The sequence below is a fragment of the Phalacrocorax aristotelis genome, chromosome 7 (genome assembly GCF_949628215.1).
Source record: "Phalacrocorax aristotelis chromosome 7, bGulAri2.1, whole genome shotgun sequence".
NCBI classification, from domain to species: domain Eukaryota; kingdom Metazoa; phylum Chordata; class Aves; order Suliformes; family Phalacrocoracidae; genus Phalacrocorax; species Phalacrocorax aristotelis.
This window is the reverse complement of record NC_134282.1, coordinates 48,301,647-48,329,629: the sequence shown is the minus strand read 5'-3', so window position 1 is coordinate 48,329,629 and position 27,983 is coordinate 48,301,647. Positions and strand designations below refer to the sequence as shown.

The window sequence follows — 27,983 nt, the reverse complement described above, 5'->3', positions numbered from 1 at the left end:
TACTACTCCAGCCTTTCTGACACCAATCTCTTTCTTCTGTATAGGAGTCAAATGATTTTCTTCCAAATAAGTGCACAGAGGGCAAGAGAGAGTGCAGTGCAGAACTCCAGGAGAGCTGGAGTAGACATGCAGGTGCCTTTCTAGCTGGCAAGCAATAATTAACATAACAAATTCCTGTGCTGTGAGTTAGAAGCTGCCTCCTGAAGGCTTTGAAATGGTGACAATTAGCACCACTGCAGTGGTGTCTGCACAGAGGCAACAGGAGTTTGTAGTTCCCAGCTCTTACTGCAGCGCATTATTACCAACCAGCCTTGACACAGCCCTGTAGATTAGAATTCATCTAAGTCCTGGAAAGTACATACCTGCACCGAAATATCTTGGGACAAAATTCCTGTCATGGCAAACATGCAGAACTGGCTGCTTCTTTCCCATGGGCTCTCATCAATGGAGACAAAGTACCTGTTTCTGGCAATGGTGGGGCAGATTCTCCTCCTATTGGTGTGATTTTATACCTGGTGAACAAACCATGAGGCAGGGCCCCACCTCCATTGCCTGAAACTTTGGCCCTCAATCCACTTTCTCGACCATTTTGCACCAAGGTGCTAGTCCAAACTAGTGTGAGTAGTTTGTAGCAACTACATCTGCTTGCTTAGTGCTGCACCTCATCCTTGCCTGGGAGATCTTTGATCTTTTATTACTGACATGCTATACAACTCACAGACATCACGTAAGGAAACATCAGAGATGGAGTTTTACCTTTGCCCTGTGGAGAGGCACCTTTTTGCTACCCGTGCCAAATTGCTATAGATTCCCTTGTCTGCAACCCCATCGCATTCAAGCATACATTATCACAGCCTTCCACTGCCCACCAGCTTGCACACCCAGATTTTCTGTGCGCAGGTGAAGCTACACAGATGCAGAGTTTGCACCTTTAACAGCATCCTGAGTTTGGGGTAATTATCTACACAAATTACCCATGTTTTTAATTACTCATTTTTTTAAACCCTGGCTCTGACAGGGAAGGGACAGGCTGGTCCTTCAGTGCAAAGCTGTGAGATGCCAGCATGGTACTGCCAGGCTGAAATTCATGCATCTCCAGCCAAAAGGGGACAATGAGAGAAGCAATGGCATCAAAATGAACAAGATGCTTGGTCAAAGGCTTCGTACACAAGGGTGACTCCCAGGAATGGCTTCAAAGAGAAATTCCCGAGGTCCCAGATCTCTGCCTATCAGCACCGATACTTTTATGGCTTTTTGGATAGGTGCACCTCTGCAATCAGCTCAGTCAGGGAGAAGAAATGAGAAAGAAAAAACTGAGCTACTCATTGCTTTTAGAAATTGTTCACAGAGGAAAAGTGGAGAGAGGCAGTCAGAAACGTCCGATGCAGTAAAGTTAAATAAAGCATTCAGAGAATTTTACGTCCCAGTAAAAAGTAACCCTCGGCTCATCACAAGCATATAACATTCACAAGACCCTCTAGGCAGGTCGTTACCTGGATTATGCGTTTAAAACCCGGTTTGGCAATCTGGCTTTGCCTCAGGGCTATTGCATGGCCAAACTGGTCCGTAATTCTTGTTAATGCCCTTTCCAGAGGATGCTATTGTTTCACTAATTTGTGTTCAAAATGTTACTGCAAAAACCCCCACAAAACAACGCAACGAAAAGAACTCCAGTGTGATGATGAAAAGGCAAAATGAGAAAGAGCAAGGGAGAGGGTGAGGGAGAGCGAGCTTTTTGCTCAGAGGTTTGCTTTTGCAGAGCATGAGGTCATGCAGCTGCAGACTGAAGGACAGAGCTGAATTTTCAGTACTGTGCTCCTTCCAGAGGAGTCAGAGCTTTGTCCTGAACCACACAGCGAGGAGGTCGTTCCCGCACTCCAGCCACGGACCACACCACCCGTATTCTTGCTAAGGGCTCGGTGAACTGGTGAGACACTCTTCTGTGAGGCCTATATAAGCTGGCTTCTTGTTAAAGCCAGTGTTAATGCTTGCAGGAACCCCACCAGTTCCCACCCACAGCAGACACTCATTTTAAGCGTAACCCATAAGATATTAGCATTTCAGCAGCAAAAAATAGAAAAGCAGGCTTTGAAGGTATTGTTAAAAATTCCTCACTTCTTTACACAGAGATGGTTTGATCTTTAAGAGTTTTCTAGCAGAAATAAACTCTTAGATATGGAGAACTGAAAAATGCAGAATATCTTTGGATGGAGTCTCTGCTCCCTTGAAAACTGCTCTTACTGCTGCCGCAGAGCAAAGCAAGGAAAGAGAGAGAAGCAAGAGGAGTGGAAGGAAAGCATAAACAAGGGTGAATAAAACCAGGATCTGGTCATATGTGTCTACGAACCAGATTCAGGAAAAGAGCAAGAGGAAAAAGAATAAAAGGAGTGGGCAGGGTGAACACAGACAGGTGGAGAAGCAGGGAGATGGGGAGCTGCAGGAGAAAAAGAGAAGCAGGTCCCAGAGCCCAGGCTAGTGAGCTCTTGTGGACGATCTGGGTTCTGCTAGTGGACAACCATGCAGATCTCCTCTTGTGTTCCTCTGCTTCTGTGATGAGGAGAAAGACCAGAGGAGTATGATGATGGGAAACCCCTTCCCGCTCTGTGGGTGACCCTGGCAGACTGCCGCCAGACTCAGTGGGCATTTATGTAACACAGTAGAAAACAACGGCGGCTCAGGCCCACCGGAGGTCTGAGGTTAGCTTTTGGGGTGTAACCACTGCTGGCTGTCAATGAGCTACTCTACCACATACACACTAACCTCATGCACTCATGCTCAGAGAACCGTTCCTACAGGCGGGAGGTCCCAAGGAGAGCCCACTCACCGTGCTGCTGCAGCCAGCAAAGCAGGCAGATAAGTATGTGACCCCATCTGCCCCACAGACTGGAGTGAAGGAATCAGTTTGGCATTCACAGTTGTTATTGCAGGGGGAGTATGGGTCCAGAGATGAGGTTGGAGTTGAGCTGTAAGAGAAACAAAAAGAGAAATGAGTGTAATGACATCAGCCAGCTTTTCCAATCGGTGCCACCCAAAGATGGCTTTGAAGGGGGGTAATTAAGGCAAACAAATTACAAAAGGCAGTGAGAAGGCTAGCGGTGTCCCAGCTTTAAGAAATACAGGCTACAGCCTCTCCCTGGGGACAGAAATGCCATGGCCTCTAACCCTCTGCAACAGGGAATCTAATGCAAAACTTGGGCTGCCTTGTTACCCCAACAAGAAGCCCCAAGGAAACCCAAAGAGATGCTGCAGAGATTGCTCTGTATTTTTTTTAGAAGAGTAATTGTGACGAGCTGAGCGCCTGAACTTGTCACCTTTTAAAGAGTCACCACTGCATATGGAGGAGCACCAGAAAAGAAAATACCGAATAACTCTCTCCAAATCCTTTGAATGCTACAGGGCACCATGTGCCTCATTTCACCCATCAAAATGGGCCTGGAGCCACGCATACTCTCTCCTCACTATATCTCAATTTCCAGGCACCTAAAACTCTCACAGCAATGAGTGGCGTGAAAGCTTCCCAAAGTAAGAGCCCTATATGACGTTGCCTTCTATATGCTTGCTCTATATGGTTGTCTAAGGGCCAGCACTACTTGAAGGCTGCCCATTGAGGACTATTAATAACATGGCATTTATGGTGGTCAGGCTGCATGAGACTGTGAAACTCTTGGGGGACTCACTTGTTTCCATAGGGAACAGTAACCCCTGCCACAGGTCCTGTGTCGCATCCCAGGAACAGGAAAGACACGTAGCAAGCTGTGGACACCAGGTTCACCAACATGGCCATCCTGATGGCTCCCAGAGCAGACAGGCTGAGCTTCTTCACCAAGAGGCCACCCAGGAATATGCCCAGACACGCGCATGGGATTGCTGTCATCCCTGCAAGAGATGAAATCAGTTAGCATGAAATGTGAGCGAGGCTTAGTGAACCACACTGCTACAGCTTTTTACTTTCCAGCAGAGATGTGTGCACTAGCATGGGAGAACCTTGTAATGACCAACTGCTGAAGCAGCACCAAGCTGGGGTTCCCCAAAAAGAGAGGAACAGATGCAAACAGGTATGGCTGCCTTACACAGATGAACTGGCATCTTCTTCCTGTTCTTACCCACATTGGAGGGAGATGCCAAAATTACTGAGATTGGCCCACCCTAACCTAATCAGCAGCATCTCTAATGGTTCCTGCATTACAGGAATCAGTTGCTGCAACTGTGACAACTACAACCACTGGCAGACAAATAAAGTGAAGAATTTTCTGAGGTTTCTTGAGGCTTTGGATGAGCCCTGCTTGGTATACTTCACAGCAGTCTGATCTTCAGAGATTAGGCAGTAGTCGGATTTGAAAATATGAAGCCTCCCTTAAAGAATCTTCTTAAACTGTGAGATGCAAAATCACTGACAGAAGTGACTCACTTTCCAGGCACAGAAAGGGATTATCACAGTAAGCTTGTCTGGGTTCACTTTTATCCCTTTGCTGCCAGTTATACTTCAGACCTTACCTACCCGGGCTAAGCTTAGGTGTGCATCCAAATCCTGCCGTTTCTGGATTGCCACAAACACCACCTGTGAAATCCGGCAGCAACTTTGTTTAAACTAAACAAGTTGTTGTGAGGACTGTGGAATTATCAGTCTCCTTTCCCACTACTAGGTCAGGGGCAGGACATGCTCTTGCTCACGGGTGATTACCTCTTTGCTGGCCATCCAGCCGTACACACATGCCGACTGGCCAGGCACCCCCCATGAAACAGTAAAGTGGTTTTCCTTCTCCCAGTGGGTCAACAGTGAAGTTGCTTTCCTTTGCCGAGCCTTTATTTTTCAGGAAAGATGGAAAACCCTAACATCTGAGACCTCTGCCCTCCTGCCAAATTCACCAGTGAGTTCCTGTGTTGCTGGGGGAGGCAAGATTGACTGCAGGAGATTGTTTCTTTCCAAAAACCAGGCCAAAAACTGAAGATATCAATGGATTCAATGGGAAAATAAATGACTGTCAGGAGAGCAGCTTGCAAGCTCCTTATTTTGATATTAAGATCCATCCATTTCATGATGTCCCAGTTTTTGACAAATCACTGCCAGCTGCCCGTCTGGCGAGATGTGGTTGCAGATCATCCAAGATCACCTCACAGATATCTTAATTGGGTGCTGCTGAGAGAATGGCTGTCATAAACAAATCGCTGGGCCTGCTTAAGAATGAGCACCAGCAGAAAATAAATGAAAATCCTGCCTGTGCATTAGTGTCCTGACAGGGAATGAACGAACGTTGAGAAATATATATGGGAAATCATGGCAGCAGAGCATGGTCAGACAGAAGGGTCATTTGAAAGACAACCAAGCTGCACTAGCTCGGCTGTTTGAACTGCTGATTGCAATCCTATCATTTCCAGTCCAAGGGGAAAGGAGGGACTAGCAGGAGAAGCTGGGCTTCCTAACCCACATGGAGATGGGCTGGAGAACTCTGGGAGAGCTGAACCATGAGACAAGCAGTTCAACTGGCAGCCCTGTCACTCAGTGAGCAACTGCAGTCTTGGGCAAACAAATGCCCCAGTTTGGTTGGGATTTCTCCTGTACTTCAGGGCCATCACAGACTTTCATATCCTGCCTGTATCATACCACTTCTCACCCAATAGGCTTGGCTATAGAGGAAGTGATTGAAGCGGGCTGCAACGGAGAGCGCAGTCAAGGAGGAAGGATGTCGGAGGTCTGCTCTGGGCTCTGCAGCCAAGGCACAGCTCAGCCCAGCCCTCCCACTCATGGACACGTTTCTAGATGTTGGGCAGCACGCGACTTTCTGAGCAGCCTAACCAGTGAGCCTGGTTGTGGTCACCAGCCATGCCGAACACTTTTAAATGCCTTGGGGTGCTGGAGATTTGGTGGCCCCTGTGGTTACTTACCCAGGAGCTGGTTGGCAGATGAGGTGGTGAGGTTGAACTGCTGCTCCAGGTACTTTCCCAGGAAGGCGGCGAAGCCGGCCACGACTGCGATCTCCATGCAGGCTGCCAGGATGATACAGGTGAAGACGGGATTGGAGAGCAAGTGCTTAGTTACTTTGGGGATCACTAAAAAAGAGGAAAAAGGGAGAGGTGTTTTGTGTGTAGGCTCTACTTGAGGTGCTGGAGGTGTCTTGCTGCTCTCCTGCAGGATAAACTCACTTCCAGTCAGGAATAATTTTCCATTCTGCACAGACAAGCTGGTTGAAATGTGGCAACACCAGAACAAAGTAAAACAAAGAACAGTGGCATCTAAAGATTTAGATACCAGGAAGGTACAAAAAGAAGTCACCTGTCATAATGTTTACATTTTACAGGAGATTTTGAAATTCTGAAGGATCAGTATTTTCCAATATTGCTTTTGTTTCCCCATATAGAGGTCAGTCAAAGCCTAATATTCTCTTTCCCCTTCTCCTTTCCCTACCTGCTCCCCACGAACAAAGCTGAGCCAGCCGATGGGTGTGATGAGTACTGCAATCAGCACCACACAAATTCTTGCAAGCTTTCAGGCACAAGCTAACTCAGCTCACATGTGGCCTTTCCTTCTCCTGCCATCCAGATTTGCTTCATTTTCTTGCTCCCACATAACACTGGCTTGCTTGCTGAGGGACACCTTCTTGCAGCACATTTGCGTGCGAGCTGAAATTCTCCTGCTTAGCCTGGGGTCACAGCCATCATGGGCATAAGGGACCTCATGCCTGGGACATGCATGTTAGCCCATATGTTCCCATAAACCAGAGCTTCACCAGCCAAGCAACGCTTTCCATGCAGACCCTACCAGCCTTGGTGGCTGCAATGGTGGAAGAGAATACGTTGAGCTATTCGCTAAGATGCACACACTTGCTTTAGTTTCATGATCCCTTGGCTCCTCCCTCCCGAATCATTAGCATCCAGAGTCCTCTTCTCCAAGCCCGTCTCTATTTCGGATAAGCAAACACGAGTTACCTTACAAAGGGAAATCTGGCTAATGAATCAGATAGCACATTTTCTACTTCAGCGAACATTTTAATTATTGCCGAGATAACACAGCTTGAAGAGGAGAGCATCCCAGTACAGAAGAGAGCCTTGCTTTGTCTCAATACCTGATGACTAATTTCTCCCTGAATTAAATGTGAAAATCATTAAGTTTGAAAATTACCTCACTGAAGTGTAGTGAAGCCTCAATGGACCCCTATTTGCATTTTAAAAATCCATCCCCCACATGCCCTATGGTGTACTAGGGTCTGGCAGATGACAGATTCCTCTGGTGTTGGCTTCTGTTTTCCCTTAGGGCTTTTTTTGGTGCAAAATCTAATTGCACTGGCCTCAGCAAGTAAATGCACAGCTCTTTGTCAAGGCTCTGCTTGGGGTCCCATGGTTCTTTCTTTGGGGAGGAAGAAAAAAAAGGTTATAATTAGGTTTGATCCAATCTTTTTGGAAGAGGCCACTCCACAGTTTCTGGTCTCTTTATATCACAAATGTTTTTTCATGCTGTATAAAATTCTTGCTCCCTGAGGATTTGCTGAACATCACGAAGGTGCAGGAGGCATAGTATTTTTCAGTAGAAGGGAGCGGGGTGGGGGAAGAGAATTAAAAATACTTTAAGGGAGGAACGGGGTTGGGGGGATTCAGGTGTGGATAGATCTCAAAAGCCACCTGCTGCCTCCTTCAGTTCTTTGGTGGCCACCTACTGAATTTCCCCTTCTTGCCAGAAAAAGGAGGGAAAATGCAAAGGTGGACTTGGCAGTGCTGCGCTTGGAAAGCCATATTTAAGATATTAATACCTGTTGTGCCTCTGGGGTTCAGTTTGTTCAAGATTAATGGATTCCTTGAGATGTAGCTTTGTGCCAATTCAAATGCAAAGACAGAAAGGTCCATCTCTATCCACCAAATAATAACAATGACAGCCTGCCTTTTGGAGGGGGGAGTTAAAGATCACGGACATTTATTTCTGAAGTTGGCAAGGCTGGTACCAAACCGTCACATACTACCAAGGTCAAAATCCATCCTCTGTACTAGGCAAGGACAGAAAAAATTTTGCAGAGTCAGTGCACCATCTCACAGAAGAGAGGAGGCCCTCATGATCGCCTTGCTGTTGGGCTATGAGTCCCGTCACTTCACCATTGCTTCTTTTCCTTGTATGTCTGGGTGTGAGTTTTCTGGGACAGAACCTGTCCTCCACTGCATGTTTGACCACTGTCTACTGCCACAGGGCTCTGTGCCAGCTGGAACGTGTAACACAAAACCCAGTGCAAAGAGTGCAGAGGCAAAGCAGGCAATGCCTGGCAGCCTCTACCATCTCCTCAGCCAGGGCCAGCTCATTCCCTTTCATTTTCTAAGGGAAATGACAGGAGGCTCCCCATAGAAATGAGTATCTTTTCATCTTGCTTCTGCTGCCCGTTAAAATGAATCATTTGACACCTGCTGCTGCCTTATCTGTCTCAGTTCTTGGGGTGAAATACCTCTGGGAACAAGATTAAAAGTCAGCAGTGACGTTTAAAAATCTCTCAATAGACTAGAGTGACGTGCTTTCAGCTGCTTGGCATATGGTGCTCTGTATAAAAGGGGAATGGAAAATGTCTGATGGGGGACAGTAAAGCCCTGGGGAGTACATCAGTTAAGCATGGCGCTTCTTCACTGGAGCCAATCCCAGCAGAAGTCACGATAAACGTTACCCTGCACCTTGTTGGCTCAAAGGTTAGCCAAACACTTTGTAGCAGCGCTTTGGAGCTACAAACCTGAGGTTGAAGCCCACTCGCCAAATGGGAAAAGGGAAAGGTCTTTTGGATTCAAAAGAGTCTCAGAAACCTGCTTATGAGATATATCAGGCATGGCACAGAAGGACTCACCCTCCCACGCTCAGAAGGACCAGTTCATTTAACATCTTTATCCCAGTGCACCCAATATGCTACAGAAATGACAGCAGAAAAGCAATTCTCATTGCCATGGCAAGGTACACTGAGAAGAGCAAGAACCCTCAGCCTCTTTTCACTGCTGAAGTACTTAAAACCCAACTTTTCAGACCATCCACATGCAGCATTGGTCACAGGATCATCCATAGGTTGGAAGGGACCCAGGAGGATGTCCCAAAGCTCTCCAACATCCCTGCCAATCTGTCAACTTCCCACCTTTTAGCACCCCAAGCAACACCTGTGCCAAGGCATCAAGCATCCTCCTGCTGTGGGGCCAGCTGCGGGTGACAGGCCACGGGCTTGACAAGCAAATACACTTATGTACACCAAGTAGCTTTGATTTGTCACTAAACTTCCGGGAGTACCGGGGATAATTGACAAACTCATTACATGAGGTTTAACTACTCTCCAGAAACGACAAACTATAATCATCACGTTGGTGCTTGAAATGAATTGTTTGGAACATTACAATCACCAAGGCCCCTTTTTCCAGTTGGAGCACCCCATAGAGACATGTTTTCAATTTGCAGTAAAGATGAGGAACACAGAAAGCAAAGTAATAAATTAGAGGGAAGTTTACAGCCCAGTCTACCTAGGACAGTGCAGTGAGGGAAAGGCGAAATGTAGTGTTGAGCCAAAATACTACTTTCTAATAGCAATGTAGGCAGCAAGCCTCAGATCTGAATAGAAAACGAAAGGCAAAATCTCCACCTGGTTTGAGGAATAAGGGATGAAAAAAACAGTGCTGCAAGAAGACACCTCCTGGAAAGAGGCAGCTCCTATAAAAAAGAAGATGGAGTAAGGCAAGAGGCACTGAAGATATCTCAGGTGTGTTTAATATGCCAAAGTCCATGTGGCCTTTGCAAAGTTAGTACCACAAAGGATATGAAGGAGAAGGATGACACGTCAAAGAGGCTTCCTAACAGATATAAGCCTGAAGCAACAGTAACGTTCTCATGCATGGAGAGCAGGTCCTTCTTGTCTACCATCCTGACTCCAGCAACTTCGGAGGGGGACATAAACCTCCCTCACCCTCGCCATGGAGGACATGGCAAGGCCCAGTATCTTTCTGGAGACAGGCATGCTCTGCCTGAGCTCAGCTGCTGCTCAGCTTCTGCTCAGCTTCTGCCCCGAAGCATGCAGGCTGAAGCCCTTTCTGGATTAATCAAAGCTTCTGATAACAAGGATGCTGGCTTTGAAGCAGCTATGAAGAACCTGCCAGCACAGTCTGCACCCTCATGAAATCCAAGCCAAAGGAAACTCAGAGGCTGATGGGTCCTGATGTGGGGTCTTTTATGATCACCCGCTGCCTCCCCTAAGATTAGGATTTCTCAGCAAGTCTTTTAGATATTGGTAGGGAGCCAAGACCCAAATCCTAAAAGGCATTAAGGTCTTGGTACCCATCTAGATCCAGGCCAAAGACTCACCTCTCTGGCCATGAATGAAGGAAAAGATAGAGCCCTCTCCAAAAGGTTGTCACTATCACTTGTTAGAGTCATGAGTTTAAAACTACTCATGTTAGCCATTAATCCCGCTCAACCCTATGAACACCCACTGAGGACTACAGGCTCTCCATGTCCCGCGACCCCACTGCGCAGCTGGGAGCTTCTGGCCCAGTGCTACACGTCTGCTCCCAGAGGGCACTTTTGGGGAGAGAAATCCAGAAATCAGAGCAGCTGCCTCTCTAGGTATTCAGCAGATTGGTACACAGAGCAGGAAGGAACCGAACAGAAGACAAGACAGCTGTCAGCTGTACATCCCAGCTCTCCTACGCTCTTGGAAATGAAGCTGGACAAAAACCAAAATGTTTCCAAATCTAGGGAATTTGCAGTTTTGAAATTCATTTAATTCCACAGTGAGTTTTCTTTTAATTCCTTGTGAATGAGCTTCTCTCTCCAAACCTGAAGGATTCCATATCAATTTCAGTCCTTTTAGGTTTTTAATCTCTCTCACTAGACAGACAGGCAGAATGTAATGAATTTCTGGTTCAAACCATTGCAAAACAAAATGCATTTAGAGCAGAATGTTTCAGGGGTGTTGAAGATAAAGCCAAGGAAGCATTTTGAAACCAGATTTCATCAGAGCTGACCGCTCAATTCAATAGAAGTGACATTTCTATATTAAAAAAAAAAGAAAAAAAGATTGTAACAAAATATTTCCAAGCACGTCCTGGAGCAGGTAGTGGGTTAGAGGCAGTGTGTTAACACCGAGTGAGAGGGCAGATGCTGGACCGACACGAGCAGAGGGCACAGGTGCTCTGACACAGGCAAGCATCGTCTCTGGCCCTGAATAGCAGAGAGGTCCCCAAGGCAGACCAGAGGTACCAAAGCAAAGCTGTGCCCCCAGGACAGCAAGGACTGCTGCAGCCCACACCTGAAGTGCTTCACAGACCATACGGAGAGCGCAGGGCTGCCGGCAGAGAGCAAAGAACGATGGCAGTATTTATCCATCCTCTCCCTGCTATTAATCCTCCACTTCCCTGTGCTCCCAAATGGATTTGCATTGCTTAACTGAAATACTAATCAGGTAAAGCGATGTATACCAGTTTAGCAATTGTAAGCACCTCCCAGGACTGACCCAAAGCTTTCTTGCCTGAGCCGCCATGCCCCTGTGCAGAGCTGCCGTGGCAGCTGTCCGTCCCCTCTGCTGCCTTTGACTGCCTTTTCACCTTCTGCTGTTCAAAGGCATGGTTTTTGTTTCAAGTTTGAAACTCCCTTAAAGATGCTTCTTTTCCTGGCATGAAAATACAGGAAGAGATGCTGTGGCTTCCCAGAAGCTGGGCCCTCCCTCCTGTTTAGACCTTGATAGAGACGTAAAAGATATTTTGATGCTTTGAGCAGGTTGCCTTTATATTAGTCCTAGCTTTTCTGAGTGCTAAGGCTAGACACAGGCAAGGAATCTCACCCAGCCCTGCATCTCACTGTCTTTCAGCAGATCTTGTAGTGTCTCGAGCATCCTCCCACGTGCCAGCCATGCCATGCTGCTAGCTGACAGCCGTGACCCAGCTGGGAGCATGTCTCCAACCACCCTGCTTCCTCTCCTGCCACGTCTACTCACTTGCAACAGTCACTGGAAGGCCTGAAAAAAATAAAATAAAACCCTGCAATGGTCAAAAAGGAGCTTCACTTCAGCCTCTAAGGATGCACTGTTGATACACAATGTGTTCGCACAATCAGTCCAGAGAAACAACTTTTCCTCCCCACACTGTGCACAAGAGATGCACAACCCACACCTCCAGGCAGACACGGACCTACGCCCGGTGCACACCTACCCAGGACTGAGCTGCGGAGACAACGCTTGCTAAAATGGAGTCAGAGCTTTGGCCACACAAACCCCGATAAGCATTTCCACCCACAACCCCACATACAGGTACATCTTCTGCTGCTCAGCTTCCAAAGCCCATGATAGGACAGAAGGCATGACTATGCATGCATATACATATTTTTTTAACCTCTGTATAAAAGTACCAGTCCTTTTTATCCTAGGAAAAAGGCTAAACAGTCTAACTTTCCCCACAGGACTATACAATCATCAAACAGATTAAGGATACTAGGTCCCACCACACAGGAACACGTATATATATTTCAGCTGCTGGCAAAATAATGTATATACACAGCAAGACTCAACGCATCACCTTAAACACTGCTCATCAGGGATGAGTGAGGCATGTTTGCCCTCACTGGGGGTACATGTCTGAACATCTCCAGGCGGGCACTTTAGCAAACACGGCTCTTGGCCACCTTCTGACTGCGACAATAGTGGCAAGGGACTTGAAAGGAGATGTCAGCTACCAACACTGTGTCGGCTACGACAGCCTCAAAGGCATAACTAAAAAGATCATTCCCTGCCTTACTTGATGTGATGTAAATTGTATCTTAAAGTCCATCTACAAAGAGACTTCTGGAATACTGACTGATTCAAAATGGGGTTACCCGCAATGAGAAGACCGTGGTGCCTCCTGATGTAATCAATACTTTGAAGCTTATGGATGTGGCAGTTTAATTTCTCTACTTGAATGAGCAATAGATGCTCTAGCAAGCCCCCATGGCCTCCCCGTGGGCAAGAAACTCAGCTTGCTCGCCACCATCCTCAGGCAGAACTGCTGCCCCTCCGTGCAGGGACATGCCATATTCTCTATTTCATTTCTCTATCTGAAAACCTGCAAAAATTTCCAGTGCCCCTTCCAAAAACTCAGTGGCCAGAAGCAGATGCTCTAATGAGTCTACGATAAAAGCCACAGAATTATCCAGATGGATGTACCATGGGAAAAGCCCACTCCTCAAACCTGAGAAAATCCTTGCAACAAGGCTGAAAGGATGAAGAAACTAATTTTACTGATGAATTTTCAAACAATTTATCCTTTACCTTTCTTTTGAATTTTCTCATCAGGTCAATATTTCACATCTTTGACCTTCCCTTAATGAACAACCACATCAACTATTCAAGGCATTTTTATATTTAAGAAAACACTTTTTTCCCCTCAAAGTCTCTTTTTCCTTCCTACCTGCACCTCATTCAATTCCCAATTAAGGAGACTGCACAGGGAGTAAGTGGTTTTGTCCTCATTTATCAAAATGCATTAGGCAGTAATGAAACATGCTCTGCCACAGTGACAGAGAGTGGGAAGCAACCACCAGTGCTACAGAACCACCCTCTTAAATGAAGGATTTTCCAGTGCAGCCTACAGAAAGGATATCTGCCCACACTCTTCCACAAAATGCTGGATCCATAGCTGACCTTAATTAGAGCCGGGTCCTTTTCCATCACCGCAGGACATGACGTGGGGTTTTCTACTCTATTTTGCTACAAGCCATGCTCTGCCCCACCACTTTGCTGCTATTCTGGGCTGGTATCTACCTCTTCTCCATCCCAGTTTAAGAGCTGTGGTGGTGCCCAGCACTCATTGCTTTGTTTCTGGGATTGCATTAAGCTGCAGCTCAGGCTCCAGGAGCTCCAGGAGCTCTCTTTTAACTGCCCTTGCTGGCTCACTCTCCGTTTCAGGAGGCAGAGGGGAGCAGGACAGTAGACTGGAGAGAAGTTCACAAATTGCTTTGGCAACTGTGTTTCCCTTCATTTTTATATCAACTCTACAGGACTGTCATGCATTTCTGAAGCTTTGTAGTTTAAAAATCCCCAAACCTTTCAAGTAGAACAAAGTCTCTCTTTAAAATGAGGACAATGCCAGAGATAATTAAAAGTTAGGGACTGAAATTTCAGGATACTGAGGTTTTAGGGGGATTTTCTGGGGGGTAGAGGTAGATAGCCCAAATCAGAAACTAATTATGAATCCAACCAGCTGTTAACCTGTTGCTGACTCTCATAGAAAACGTGACAAGCGCCAGTGTCTCACCTCGGAGCTGCTGGAAGCAGGTTGTGCTGCTCTCCCCATCCACTGCGTGCCGCAGGACCCCGTTGCTCGGCTTGGGTCTCTCGTAGTCCCTCTCGGGAAGCATGGCCTGCTCGCTCTCCCCAGCATGCTCTGGCCGTGGGGGCAAGGACTGCGGGAACCCAAACATTGGCAGGGACGAGAAGAAGAGTAAGGCACCACACAGCAGGAAGCCTCCCCACCATGCACCGATCCACCGAGGGTCGTCCGGGGTTATGTCCAGCTTACCTGCAAAGGCACACACACACACTCATCAGCGACTCGGCTGCGGGGAGGGGAAGCCAACAGTGTTAAAGATCCTGTAGGCTGGAAGATGGTTGTTGGGGGCTTTGTTGGCTGGTGAGGGGCTCTCAGACACAAGGTGGGGACCCGCAGTTGCACCCCACACCCATACCGTGTGAGCCAACAGTGCATAATGACCTCCATATCCACGAGGGGCTTAGGACAAGAAACCCATCACCTTGTCTATCTAGATGGTACATCCAGCTTCTGTAGCACCCTGTAATCAGAGCTGCTCTCCAGTGTCTTTGGCTCCGCCAGCTCTAGGAAACTGCCATATACAAGTCCCCCTGGCACTCAGGTTTTGGACATCGCTGTCCCAGCATGTCAAATGTGCTGACATACCCACTGGCACAAAGACCTGCATGGTGAAGCAGCAGCACAGACAAGGACATTGCATCTCCATCCTGGCTTAACCTTTTTTTCCAGGAGACCAATGCTTTCCCTGCTTTGAATTCACAGCCCTTTCCCGCAAAGGAGAGATGGGCATTTGGGCTTTATAGGCACCTGTGACTATGTGGAGGGTGAAACAGTCCTAAATATTGGAAAAGAAATCCACCCACTGCATCAACTGGGCTCAGAAATGTAGAGAAATTTTAAGAAAATGAAGAAAAGCAAAGTAAAAGGCAAGAGCATCCTGTAGGCCACCACTCAGTGGAGATAAGGAAAAAGAAGGCTCTGGAGTCAGTGTGGGGGAATAAAAATAAGCAGCACGAGAGAAGAAACTGTGCTCCTAACAGCCACCTCACTACCACAGCCGCTTGGCAAGCTGGTGGGGGATGCCCAGCACTGGAGCTGACTCCCAGGGGAGACCCAGGTCTGTGTGGCTGGAATAACAAGTTCGTGATGTCTGTCTGGTTAACGCGACTCCGAAAAATCCGTCTCAAGTGAGGCAATCAAGTTGTCTCTCAAGCAGAGATGGAAGGAAACTTTTTTCTCCTTAGGGAAAATAACATGCAACTCTCAAATATATAAAGTTTGAAAAATAGTGTTTTGGAAGGATTGGATTCTTCTGCTGTTATTCCCTCCTGCCTGAAGCGCATTTTTTTCAGGTTCTTGGGAACACAGCCACATGAAACAAGGTCATCTTCATATCTCCTTCCTAAAGTAGGTGCTGTACGGAGGGCTGCGCAGCAGCATGCCCTGGCCTCCCACAACTCCTGCCTGAAATGAGTAGGACAGGGTTCAACCCACTGGAGCTCGGTCTCCTCGTGCCGCCCCGAGCTGCAAGGCAGAGCCAGCTGCAACATAGAAACTCTTTCCCATATAAAAATAGACAGAGGCCACGCGTGCCCCAGCCTTCGCATGACAGCAATGTACCATGGCCAAAGCCAGCTGGACCCTGCAGCTGGAAAGCACTCTACCCTCCCTATGACCGCTGAGCCACAGCCCCTCCGGGCTTCTCAGTGATAACACTCCACTGTTCTCCTCCGTGGCTCCGTATTTGTCTGGGGCTTTCTGAGCTGTAAATATGGAGCAATGTCTTATGTTAAAAATGGCTAGATCACACCAAATTAAATTTTTAGCTAGGCCAGCATCCTGCCTCTGATGGTAACCAGCTGCAGATGCCCAGAAAGTCCACAAGAATAAAGTCAATACATACTTGATATTATTCTTGTGATTTGTGGCTCAGGGGCTTTCTAAGCTAGATTTAGTGTCATGTTCATTTTTTTCTGCTATGAACTTGTACAATTGTCTTTGAATCCATTTGTAGACTTTTAATACCCTACGGTGAGGAGTTCCACAGCTTCACCTACCGAAAGAAGAAATATATTCTTCTGCACATTCGTATTTTGGAGTAAATTTTACTTAATAGTCAAGTATGTAACAGGGTTCAAACAAGCTCCTCTGCATAGAGGACCAAGTGAGCCTTTGGCATATCTTTGCTAAAGCCAAGGAATAAAAAGCGGCCATGTGGTGTTTGACCAAGCCAGAGCCAGAAGTCTCAGCCATCAGAAAAGATACTTCTTTCCTGCTTGTTCAATATTATTTACATTTCTTCAGCTGCCATGTGCATGCGAGACCAAGAAAAGGCAGTAGCGCTTTTCCAGATTTGCACAATTCTGTTCCAAGTCCTGCAAGGTTCAACTCCATCCAAAGGCATCCTGTGAAGATGTATTTGCAACATCAGAGAACCGGAATGCAACCTCAAAGGGGACAACGCCCCTGCAACAGGATAAGAGCCTCTGGGATCAGACAGAGCTGAGAACTGTAGGAAAACATCTGAACTGAGGGAAAAGAATGAAGCATCAGGTTTGCAGTCTATAGCCCAAGGGTTTGGGGAGCAGCAGAGAACAGCCTGTTACACATTGCCCTCTAATGGCAAAGAGCACGAAGTGCAGGTAGCAATAAAAATTTGCGGATTTTTTTTCTTAATGGACAAAAAGAAAATTTGCAAACAATTTTCTTTAACCCAGGTCCAGAGTCAAGGTGAGCGATAAATAGCACTGCTTTGGAAGAAAGCGATAATGCTGTGGGACTGAACCTGTCCATCCAAACAGTCATTCGCAGAAGGTGCCGGGCACGGGTGTTACTGGTGTGCCTCCATCAGAGAGCCTGGATGGTCGTCCCAGGTCCTGGGGACGGCAGCTCTCCAGATCTCACCCCGTGCTCTGGACACAGCTCCCCTGGCAAGACTATGCCCGTGGGTAGCCGGTGTGCTCTGCCACTGTGATATTTTAAGGTGTCCTCTAAAAGCTAGGCTGAAGCTCATCTTGCAGTAGAAAAGCCCGTGGAAGGGAACAAATTTTAGCTACAATGAATCTGCTACTTATGGGGATAGAGTTGAAAACTTTTGAATCCCAGTCATAAAACCCCTCTAAAAGTGACAGCCATACATGCAAGAGGCACTCAAGATGGAACGAGAAGCAGTTTCCTGCTTGTGAGCATCAACATTTTTGTCCTGCTGATACAAAGTTAGCACGTTTGATTTGAAACCAAAGCCAGTTCTCCTTACTTGTGTCAATGAAGACAGCATCCACATAGATTTTGGTACAGAAGGAGCCCAAGATAAATCCACAGGCTGGTCCAAATACCAGCATCGTAAACAGGATCCCTACAGGGAGAGAGAAAAGAGAAAATTAGTCCTAGGCTCACGTTATTCATTCCAAGTTGTTCTGCTTGTCTCCTGCAAGTTACTATTGCCCTACTGATGCCAAATAGATAGGGATATGTGTCTGTGTTGAATGCTTCAGGCAAAAGAGTGCCCTAAATGCTTCTTGCTTTTCCATATCTCTTCAGGAAAAAGAACAGATGGAGCCATGATAATGCTGAAGGATTTCTATTGAGTTGAGAAGGCAGTGTGGATGTGTACTATGTTTTGGGCAGCTGCTCGTCTAAAACATGTCTTACTCAAAAGCACTAGGTAAAGCAGACCTGCCTTCTCCCCACAGGGAAGCCTTTACTTTTGCTACCTCCAGCTAAATTCCTAGTAGACAGGGATATTTTCACAATATAGGGCCAGCAAATCTATGAAATGCAGCATTATTACAGACTGCTGGATTAAGTCCTTTTACAGAAGTAGGAGTACTCTTCCAAACCTGTGAAGTCCTTCTCCCCATCACACCCACACGGGAAATATTCCCCAAGGCACATGGCTTTTCCAGCCTCTCACAACAGCTCGCTCCTCCTGCAAAACCTGCAGGAAATTGCCACTGTAATGACAGGCAAAGAGCTTATTATGAGTAAATTACTTATTTGCTTCAATACAATATTTAGAAGCATTTACTCTCACTCCCATTTTGGCCCTGAAAGAGGAACGCTCGAGGAACACTGCCAACTCTCAATTATCCAGGGCAGAAAGGCAGGGGGACACAAGGATAATCCAGAAAAAGAAGCAGCAAAGACAACACAAAACATTTGTAAATTAGACAACAGGAAAATTTGGTACCTTAACATTTGGGATAGAAAAACAACAAAAAGTCCCCAAGGACCCTTGTAAATGGCTTTCTGAAGGAAGCAGGGGCAAGTCTGAGCAGCACAGAGCAGAGCAAGCGCCTGCTTGTTTGCTCTGGGGCAGAGCATTGCTGATGGACCCCTGTGCCCAGTGAGGAGGGCAGCTCTTTGGGACCCTCAGCCAGTGATGTGCTGGTACCAGTCGTGGTGTTGCTGCACTTCAGAAATGTCCCGTGAAGGAGCTTATTTGCATCTGGGTGCTTTGCTCGCTGTCCTTCAGTGGCAGGCTACATCCCACATCTCTCTTCAAATCTCTCTAGGGTTGCTGCCTGGCATCTCGGTGTATTTGTACTGCACTTCATTGCAACTATCTCAGCCCACAAGTTCCTTAACTGGAAACTTTTAATTCCCAAGTTCTTTCTCTGTGCATTTCTCAGGAGTTGGAGAAATGATTAGAGCCGCATATTATATTAAATATCCCCAGGAGACCACCAGCTCTATGCAAGGCAGGCCACACCTACTGATGACAGCTTAGCCAAGCAAAATAAGCTGGTATGGTCAAAAATAACTTCGCTTTCATTTTTAAAATGCAGAGCGCAAACTAATTCCTCCAGGTTTGTTGCACTGTGACTTGGCTGGATTAATAACTAGGTACAAAGCAACAGCGTCTCCAGCCAGCCACTCGGGCAGAAATCCAGGGGGTTAATGCCTTCATGGCTATCACCTGCATCAGCAGGAGGGAAAAATAAAGGTGGTGGGAGGGAAAAGAAAGAGTCAGGTCATATGAGCTGCAGTAACGAGTCACTGCTGTCAGGGCAGCGACAAAAGCTGCCATCCCTTGCCCCATCCCAGCTAAGCTCAAAGCTGCAGCAACAGCACCTCGTTGCAGCCAGTGCTGCCAGCGTGATGAGACCCCAGCGTATCTGCCCATGATGTCCATGCCGGTAGTGGAGCAAGCCATCCCCCCTCCCGCAGCCACCTTGTCCCTGGGGACTGGGTTTGTGCTCCATAATCCAGCAGTAAGCTGGGGAATTTGTGCTCCTCAATCAACAGAGCTGCTGAGGAAGTCTGTGCCTTGCTCCCCTGGGGATCTGTAAAGCCTCATGTGGGAGATCCCAGTCCCTGGTTATCTGCAGAAGCACTTTGTGGGATGTGAAATGAGGGAAGAGACAGGTTGGGAGAGCAGGCAAAAAGGATTTCTTTCCCCAGAACAGCCAGCACCATCACCCTCCTTCCCAGCCCCAAGGCCTGCCCCACTTGGGGCTATAAAATTTCCAGTGGCGTTTTATAAAATATCCACCTCACATTTTTTTGGTCACTAGATGGCATTAGTGTTTGTCATTCATCCCACAAGTGCAGCGTGGAGCAGCCTGGGTGAGCTGCAGCCCACCCTCACTCCCCAGACACCAGCACGGTCGTGTAACTGGGGGTCCTACAGCCCCTGGGGGGATCGCACAGCCGGCAGAGTGCTGTCTTCACCCACGTATCTGCCATACGCACAATCAGGTTGCGTCCTTTGGCTGTCTGCATGCAGGAAATCACAGATTTTAGAACAAACTTCTAAAACTGTTTCTAGTTAAAGAGTTCAAACAGACACCACGTAGCAGAGGAAGGGCCACGGCTATTACTCTGATGAACAAGCCAGCGATCAAAGCCCAGGTTAATCTTTGATGACTGAATATTAATTACAAATTTCTGTGTAATTAGGGTCAAGCATGTAAGGACACATTGGGCCTCACATCTGTTGGAGCAGTGCCTGGGGCAGTGACAAACGGAGCCTGTGTTTTGGATGAAGAGCCCTTGGATTTCACCAGGACTCTGGACATTGGTCTGCTCTTACTTCCCTCCCTTAGAAGGAGCAAGGGTAAGGAAAACCCAGGCAGAACTGAGCACCTCGTCTTTCCCAGTCCTGGATTCTCAGCCCAGACCCTGGTACCCAGCACTGCAGAGCGCACCGGCAGAGAAAGCTGCTCCTCCAGGGCCGCCTGAGGCGACACATCTGCAGGGACCACCCTCTCCGTGGGAAGATTGCTGTGGGCACTGAAGCACCCCGGGGCTGCGACAGGTTCCCACAGGCACGAAGGAGGCAGTGGGGCTGCTGAACTGCTGCGCCATCACCCTGATGGGACCTGTGTGTGTAAGCAAAAGGACTGCATGGCCAAAAGACAGCTGATTCAGGGCACCCACAACCCAGCAGAGGGCAGCTCTACAGCGCTGGGCACTGCAGGGCTGGTTTAAGACCTTGAGGATAGGATGAATCAGGCATGACCTGCTCTCCACAGGCAGCAGATAGTTGTTTTCCATCTTTTTCTTTTTTTTTTTTTTTTAAAACCTATTTCGTCTTGATGATTTTCTGTAGTGTTTAACAGCTCTGGAGAACTGGGAACACACCAAAATTGTCATTTGGCACCAACGCAGGCTCATGCAGCTAAGCAGGCAGAAGGACAAGGACCGGTTCTAACCCTCTAGGCAACACCTTTGGATGTACCAGTGTTGGGCTGAAGAGAGACAGAAGTTTGCCCTGTGATGATCTCCAGATGACAGGCAGGGTTGTCAGACCGTGCATATACAGGCAAAACCACAGAGATGAAGCGTGTTTCATGGAGCAAAGGGTAAGACAAAGAATGTGGAAAAATATCATCCTTCACCAAAAAACCCAGGGAATACTTTCCCCTTTTCGCAAAGCAGAAGAGAGCAGGGACCCTTGGCTGGTGATCCATCAGCAGCAGGGATATGCTTACAGAGGCAGTTAGCTCAAACAGAAAGCAAATGCTAAGAAAGCTGCGGCCAGTGCAGGTACATGCACCGGCACCTGTCACAGGTGAATGCTGCCCCTCCTCACACTATTTGCATCACATGGCAAACTTCCACTTTAGAAACAAGCCATGTCCTCAGTTATTAAAATGCCACATTTCATACCCTGGCGGCCGCAAGCTGGAAGGCATTATTTGCTCTGCAATGTCCTCGCTAGAGGGCAATGTGGGATAGAGCATCCACTGAACAGGGAAACGGGTATCTAAGATCTCACAATAACATATTAAATTATTATTCACCTCTAGGCTAGCTTAAGAAACACTCATGTTAATGGTGTTTTACTTCTTCTGTAGTTTGTCCTAAAATCAAGAAAACAACTGGCTCACCCCATGTCCTTTTTGTTATCTTTTTTTCGAGACTCCAACAAAATCCTACCATTGCAGTAATAGTATTTTACACTTCATCTCACAAATCAAGCAGGTTTGGGAAAACCCAAGGCATGGACTGTCACAACGGATAGTCTAGGGCCTGTACAAAGCCAGACTATGCTCAAGGATCAATGGAGCACGCTACTGGGCACAAGAATTAGGCTATTAGGTGACTGGGATAGCACCTGTAGTTGAACGTTTATGTGGAACTGAGGGCTCGAGGGGAAATTAGCCCAGTTAGAATTAGGTTAAGACATCCTTCCTCTTTCAAGAAATTCTGCATGACTGCTAGTTGCCCCCATTATTAGGAAAACACCTTCCACATCATCCACCTAGTCATGCAACCACAAAGCTGCTGCTTAGCAGAGAAGGAGGTCTAGCAAAACTCCTTTTCCTGGTCCTGGGGATGCTGCTAAGGATAAAGATGTGCTAAACTTGCAGCTAGCTTTAATGCCACTTGCTAGGTCCTCTCCTATGTTTCCCTCTAACTTTTAGATCAGCTTGATTTGATTGAGCCAGAGGCCACTAATACCAGGAACAAACAGATCAAAGGCCTAATCCTGACTCCATCAGTCTGTTGCAAAACTCCCATTGATGGCAGCCAGACTGGCAATCAGTACGGGATACCGCAGCCTCTTCCCTTTCATTCTTAGCTTAAAATTTATTTCTGTCACTCAGAGCAGCACATTAATAAATATCATCCTTGAGAATACTGCCCTGGAAACGAATGCTTCTCGCTCTGCAGGGCTGGCTGCGCGTCTTCAAAAGGGTCTTGTGCTTGGTTCTGCACCCAATGTTTCAAGAAGGAGTGGGGCATGTCCCCAGTATAGTTACCCCTACACAGACCAGTGGAAACTAGGATGAAAACGGTTTCTCCTTTGTGCAATTTGGTGGTGTTATTATTTTTCATCTTAGAATGATTTTTTTCAATTCTTACCAAATCATGGCAATTCTTAGAAATACTCAAGACATGCAAATTAAGCAAAATGCCCCTGCTTTGGGACAATTCAAACATTTTGTTTGATAACTCACAAATACTTCATTTCAGTCCCTTGGCGCGCCAAGTTGCTTTCCAGCAGCAACAGGATCCTGAAACACAAGCAAACTTGTGTTGTTCACAGCATGAAATAGGCGATGCATTAACTCAAACTCTGTAATGAATTAACTGGGGACAGTAACTCCCAGCAGAAACCCTCCTGGTTCAAAATAAGACATCAAGGGACACGCAGCAAGGCTTGCCAGCCTCACCAAGGTGCAGCGTGGAGGCATCACCGGGGAGTAAGAGCAGGTTCAGCACACAGTCATGGGCTGAGAAAAAAAAAAAAGAAAAAACACGGGCAGCTAAAGAACACCAAGTCACTTCACTTCAAAGCCTCAGCCCGAGCAGAGTCTGAGAACAACGAAATTTATTTTGGAGAACTGCCAACAAGCGCCAGGTGAAGGTGAGCTGGGTAGGTGGGACAGGAGGAGGAAAAGCAGCATCTCCCACAGCGGGATGGCACGCAGGGCTATCAGAGCAGAAGCCATTCCTCTTACTGAAGCCACACATTTCCTATCACACCCCCATTTCTACTTCCCGGACTGGAACACCTTCCGATATGGTGTTTCCTACGTCTGTTCTCTTCTATCTAAGGCTCAATTTCTTTACTTGAAACCCTGAAGCAAAACAGTCAGGAGTCTGGGTTTTGTTTTGCTTTATAAAGAAACTAGTGCGCTTTGTAAGGGGATTTAGTGAATAGTGGTAGGAATATCAGAAGTACCCTATAATGTGGAGAAATGAGAAAATTAAAAATTCATGTCAAGCTGTCATCTTGTCCTATCTCACATTCCTCCTAAGTCCTGGTATGAAGCATTACCAGCACCTGCTATTTATTTTGCCCAATAATAGACTATGCAATAACGTGTAACAAAAGTCGGCAAGGAGCACAGCAGCAGCAACGGTAAGTTCTGTGGCTGAGCACAAGTTGATGAGGAAAGGGGGAGGTTCCTGGAGCCAGGGAAACCTGAGGGTGTGCAGAGAGACCCGACGGGTGTCCCAGAGATATGAAATCATTGGTATAAGTGAAACCTGGTGGGATAAGTCCTGCGACTGGTGTGCCCTGATGGATGGTTACAGGCTCTTCAGGAGGGATAGGCAGGGCAGGTGTGGTGGTGGGGAAGCATTGCATGTAGTGGAGGAGCTGGAATGCACGGAGCTTGCAGTTGGCGATGGCACAGTTGAGTAGGATTAAGAGACAGACAAATAAGGTGGATGTTGTCGTGGGAGTCTACTATAGGCCACCCAGCCAGAAGGATGACATTGATGAGTTATTCTTTAGAAACTAAGGGATGCCTCTAAGTCACCTGCCCTTGTCCTTATGGGGGACTTCAACTTGTCAGATGTCAACTGGGAATACCACACGGCTGGTACAAACAGGTCCAGAATGTTCCTAAACCACCTGGATGATAACTTCTTGGTACAAGTACTAAGGGAACTGACCAAGAAAGGTGCCTTTCTTGATTTGTTGCATATTAATAGAGAGGGTCTCGTGGGTGAAGTGGCGATTGGTGGCTGCCTTGGCCACAGCCACCATGAAGCAGTCAAGTTTAAAACCTATGGTAACAGGAGAAAAACTGCCAGCAAGACCTCAGCTCTGGGTATGAGAAGAGTGGTCTTCAGGTTGCTCAGCAAACTACTTATATGAAGGTCCCCTGAGGAAAAGCTTTTGAAGGAACTGGGCTCTATCAGTGCTGGTCACTTTTTAAGTACCACCTCCTAAGAGCACAGGAGCAGGCAGTTCCAAAATGTAGGAAGCAACCCTGGATGTACAGACTGGGGAACAAGAGGCTGGAGAGCAGCTCTGCAGAGAGGGACCTGGGGGTTCTGGTCGACAGCAAGTTGAACATGAGCCAACAGTGTGTCCTGGCAGCCAAGAGGGCCAACCGTGTCCTGGGGTGCATCAAGCACTGCATTGCAGCCGGTTGAGGGAGGTGATTGTCCCGCTCTGCTCTCACTGGTGCGGCCTCACCTCGAGTGCTGTGTGCAGTTTTGAGCACCACAGTACATTAAGGATACAAAGCTATGGACCACAAAGTTGGTGAAGGGTTTAGAGGGGAAGCTGTATGAGAAGCAGCTAAAGCCACTTGGTTTGTTCACCCTGGAGGAGACTCAGGGGAGACCTCATCACAGTCTGCAGCTTCTTCACAAGGGGAGAAGGAGTTGATCTCTTCTCTCTGGTGACCAATGGTAGGACCCAAGGGAATGGCAGGAAGATGTGCCAGGGGAGGTTTAGGTTGGATATTAGGAAAAGGTTCTTTACCCAGAGGGTGGTGGAGCACTGGAACAGGCTCCCCAGGGAGGCAGTCACGGTGCCAAGCCTGACGATATTCAAGAAGCACTTGGACAACACCCTCAGACACATGGTATGAATTTTGGGGTTGTTCTGTGCAGGGACAGGAGTTGGACTCGATGATCCTTGTGGGTGCCTTCCAGCTCTGAACATTCTATGATACATATTTCTGACTTACTCCTCACAGTATTTAGATAGAAGTTAAGGCCTGCTTCAGGAACATACCTGAATCAAGCTTTTTGACTTCAAAGGAACTGGCCCAGGAACACAGGAGAAGGTGCTAAACCAAGACTTTATTCCCAAAGACGCTGAAAGCTTCTGTCCTTGCTTGCCTCAATATCAAACTGATCTAAACATCAAATCTCCCAGCCAAAAGTCAGTACCACTTCCAGGCTACCAGCATGGCAACCTTCTTCATGCCTTTGCCCTGACCATTAGGTGCCACACGTCCAACGTTCAACTTAAAGCCTAATTTTTGGAGAGATGCGATTTGGTGAGCATCTCAGCTTGGTACCCAAGAATCCACCTACACTACGGACCCATCTTGCAGCTCCACACAGGCATCCTGATGCCAGGACTGAACTGCGATTCATATTTGTGCTAGCTGGTTATAAGCTTACCTTGAGCACACCTCCCTGAGCTCCAGTCACCAGTACAAGCACACCCAGAGCCCAAGGGTTACCAACCTTCCTGACCTTACCAAGCAGCAGACTGAGATGTGATTGAAAAGCACTCACTTTGCAGAAATGGGAGAGAAGAAAAAGGATGGAAGGATACACTGAGAAACACCAGTGTTTCTCCAGTGTTCCCAGTGGCAGGATGGAGCTGTGCATGGAGCTGAATTACGGTCTCCATGGCCCCTGCCCACTTCTTCCCAAAGCCCCCCAGTCAAAACAGTCCTGCTCCCAGTCCCAAGAGCCAGCATCAACAAGAGAAGTCATGCTCCAACTGTTCCTGAAGTGAGTGTTTATTTGATGCTAAAGGGAAGGAGATTTGTTTGTGATGCTCTTTGGAAAAGTTCAGATAGATACAAAGCCCCATGCAAAGCAACCCTCTGCCAATAAAGCCCCGGAAAGCACTATGAGAATTGTCTCCAAGGACTTGCAATCACATTTAAAGTTTGCTTGAATTATCCAGACACTTCTGAAAAATACTGCTCACTGTTTCCACTGGAACCTGGGTCTCTCTTCTAGGAAGGGCTGGGTCCAAGGTGCGCATGCACAGACCGTGTCGCTACCGTCTGTTCCTCCATGGGTTTGTAGGCAAGTTGAACCAGATGTGCTTGAGCACCAGGGAGTTACACAACCTCTACAACATGCCTTGAAACTCTGGCAAAGCAGCGACACTTCCAAAATGATCCCTAAAGCCAGGACCTGGCTGCCCAAAGCATCTTCACTGCCCTTAGCTGTAAAGCAATTGAATATGGACCGTCAGCAGTGAATCACAGAGTGTTTCCCAACCATGGGCAAACCCCCGGTGTTGCTGGGGATCCTGTTTTATTTAGCCATGGAGGTGTCACTGGTACCTGCTGGGCTAACGGTTCCCTTGAGCCAGGCTGCTCCTGCCTTGGCATTTCCATGAAATTCGCGTGTAGGAGGTTGTGCACCAAGCTCCTAAGGAGCAGCACACCTTCACCACAGCATATGGCCACAGCAATACCTCTTCCCCCCTGCACCACCCCAAGGAACAGCTTTGGTGGGCAAAAAGCTGTTCAGTTTGGGAGAAGTGAGAAACGCTCTGCTGGAAAGCTAGCACTGTCATTGCATCAAACAACTACATCCTTGTGGAGGAATGGATTGGGGAGCAAAATGTGATCTGCCAAGGATGACGGTGACCAGGTGGTTCAGCAACTGTCACAAAAAGCACATATGGGGTATGCAGAGGAGGGCAGAGCACACACACGCACTGCCATGGCCCTGGGGATGCTGCTGCAGACCTGGGACAGCATCCCGCTGGAGATGTCATCCCCAGCTCCCTGACTGCTGCAGGAGCGAGCTGTTTCTAAAAGCACAAAAGGAACTGGCTTTGCAAAGCACGAGATAATCTCAAAACCCTGCTTGTCCCACATTTCCCGCTGCATGGAGGATGGGGCAGGCCAATGTGTAGAGATTACTGGAATACTGTAATTCGTGTGCTCTGTGACCTGCCCTTAAAGAGACACCATCCCAGCACAGCTGCAGGAATCAAAGGTGCACCGGTACAGACTGGAGATGCTGTATTCTCCTGCACACAAGGTACTGGCCTTTAAGGGCTTGGGTTAAAGGCTTTTGCACCCGCACCCAGTGGGCTGAGCCCATCACTTCAGTGGGTTTTCTCTGATTTCTATCAGTTGACATAACCTCAAGGGTAGGGGGAGGCTGTTTCCTAGCCAGACGGCTTCTTCCCACAGAAAAACCTGGCGGAGTCATCCAGCACTGTCCATCCTCCCTGGCAGACAGCGTGGCCATGAGCCACCCCCTTTTCCTACGTGGGCACAGAGATACCTGCATTCCTACCGAGCCCAGCAACAACGCTCAGGCCCTGGTCTCTCCTTCCCAGCTTTCCTCATTTACCATGGAAAGACATAATTTTTCCTGCCGCTTGACTCCTTGACTACACAGCCAACTGCCCATCACCACCTCCCGCTCCCTTACCACTCCTGCTTGTTTGCACCACTGCGATTGACTGTAGGAAACTTGAATAGGTGGCGTTGGACCGATGGCATGTTTTGATTTGTTCTGCTTCCTCCTCAGTGTGACCACTGAGGCGAAGGGAATGTTCAAACAATCCTGACAGATGTTTCCAAGTGCCTGCAGCTGTCGATTAATGAGGAGCAACTCTGGCATAATTCACTTTAATGTTTAGTCTCTGTTCTGATGGACATCAAAGAGGTTCCAGCCCTGTATCGGTATGAGGTGGGGAGGGGCGAGTAGGTTGGGTGTTTCTACCATCTCTACAGTAGCACACATATTATTTATTAGTTTTGCCTCCAGCCTTCAGGAGCTCAAAAACAGTAGACCCTCAGATGGGGACATCTGTTTAGGGTTGCTTGAGTGATGCCAGA

The 27,983-nt window shown here is 47.6% G+C and overlaps 1 protein-coding gene across 1 annotated transcript in view; it reads right to left on the bottom strand.

The window, feature by feature from the left end:
• SLCO3A1 (solute carrier organic anion transporter family member 3A1) overlaps positions 1 to 27,983 on the bottom strand; it is a 149,566-nt gene that overhangs the window by 18,182 nt on the left and 103,401 nt on the right. The window contains exons 3-7 of the mRNA XM_075100617.1: positions 17,492 to 17,590; positions 14,221 to 14,484; positions 5,884 to 6,048; positions 3,678 to 3,876; positions 2,825 to 2,963 (exon numbers count right to left, since the gene is read on the bottom strand). Coding sequence (XP_074956718.1) covers positions 2,825 to 2,963; positions 3,678 to 3,876; positions 5,884 to 6,048; positions 14,221 to 14,484; positions 17,492 to 17,590 — 866 coding nt within the window. The remainder of the gene's footprint in view (positions 1 to 2,824; positions 2,964 to 3,677; positions 3,877 to 5,883; positions 6,049 to 14,220; positions 14,485 to 17,491; positions 17,591 to 27,983) is intronic.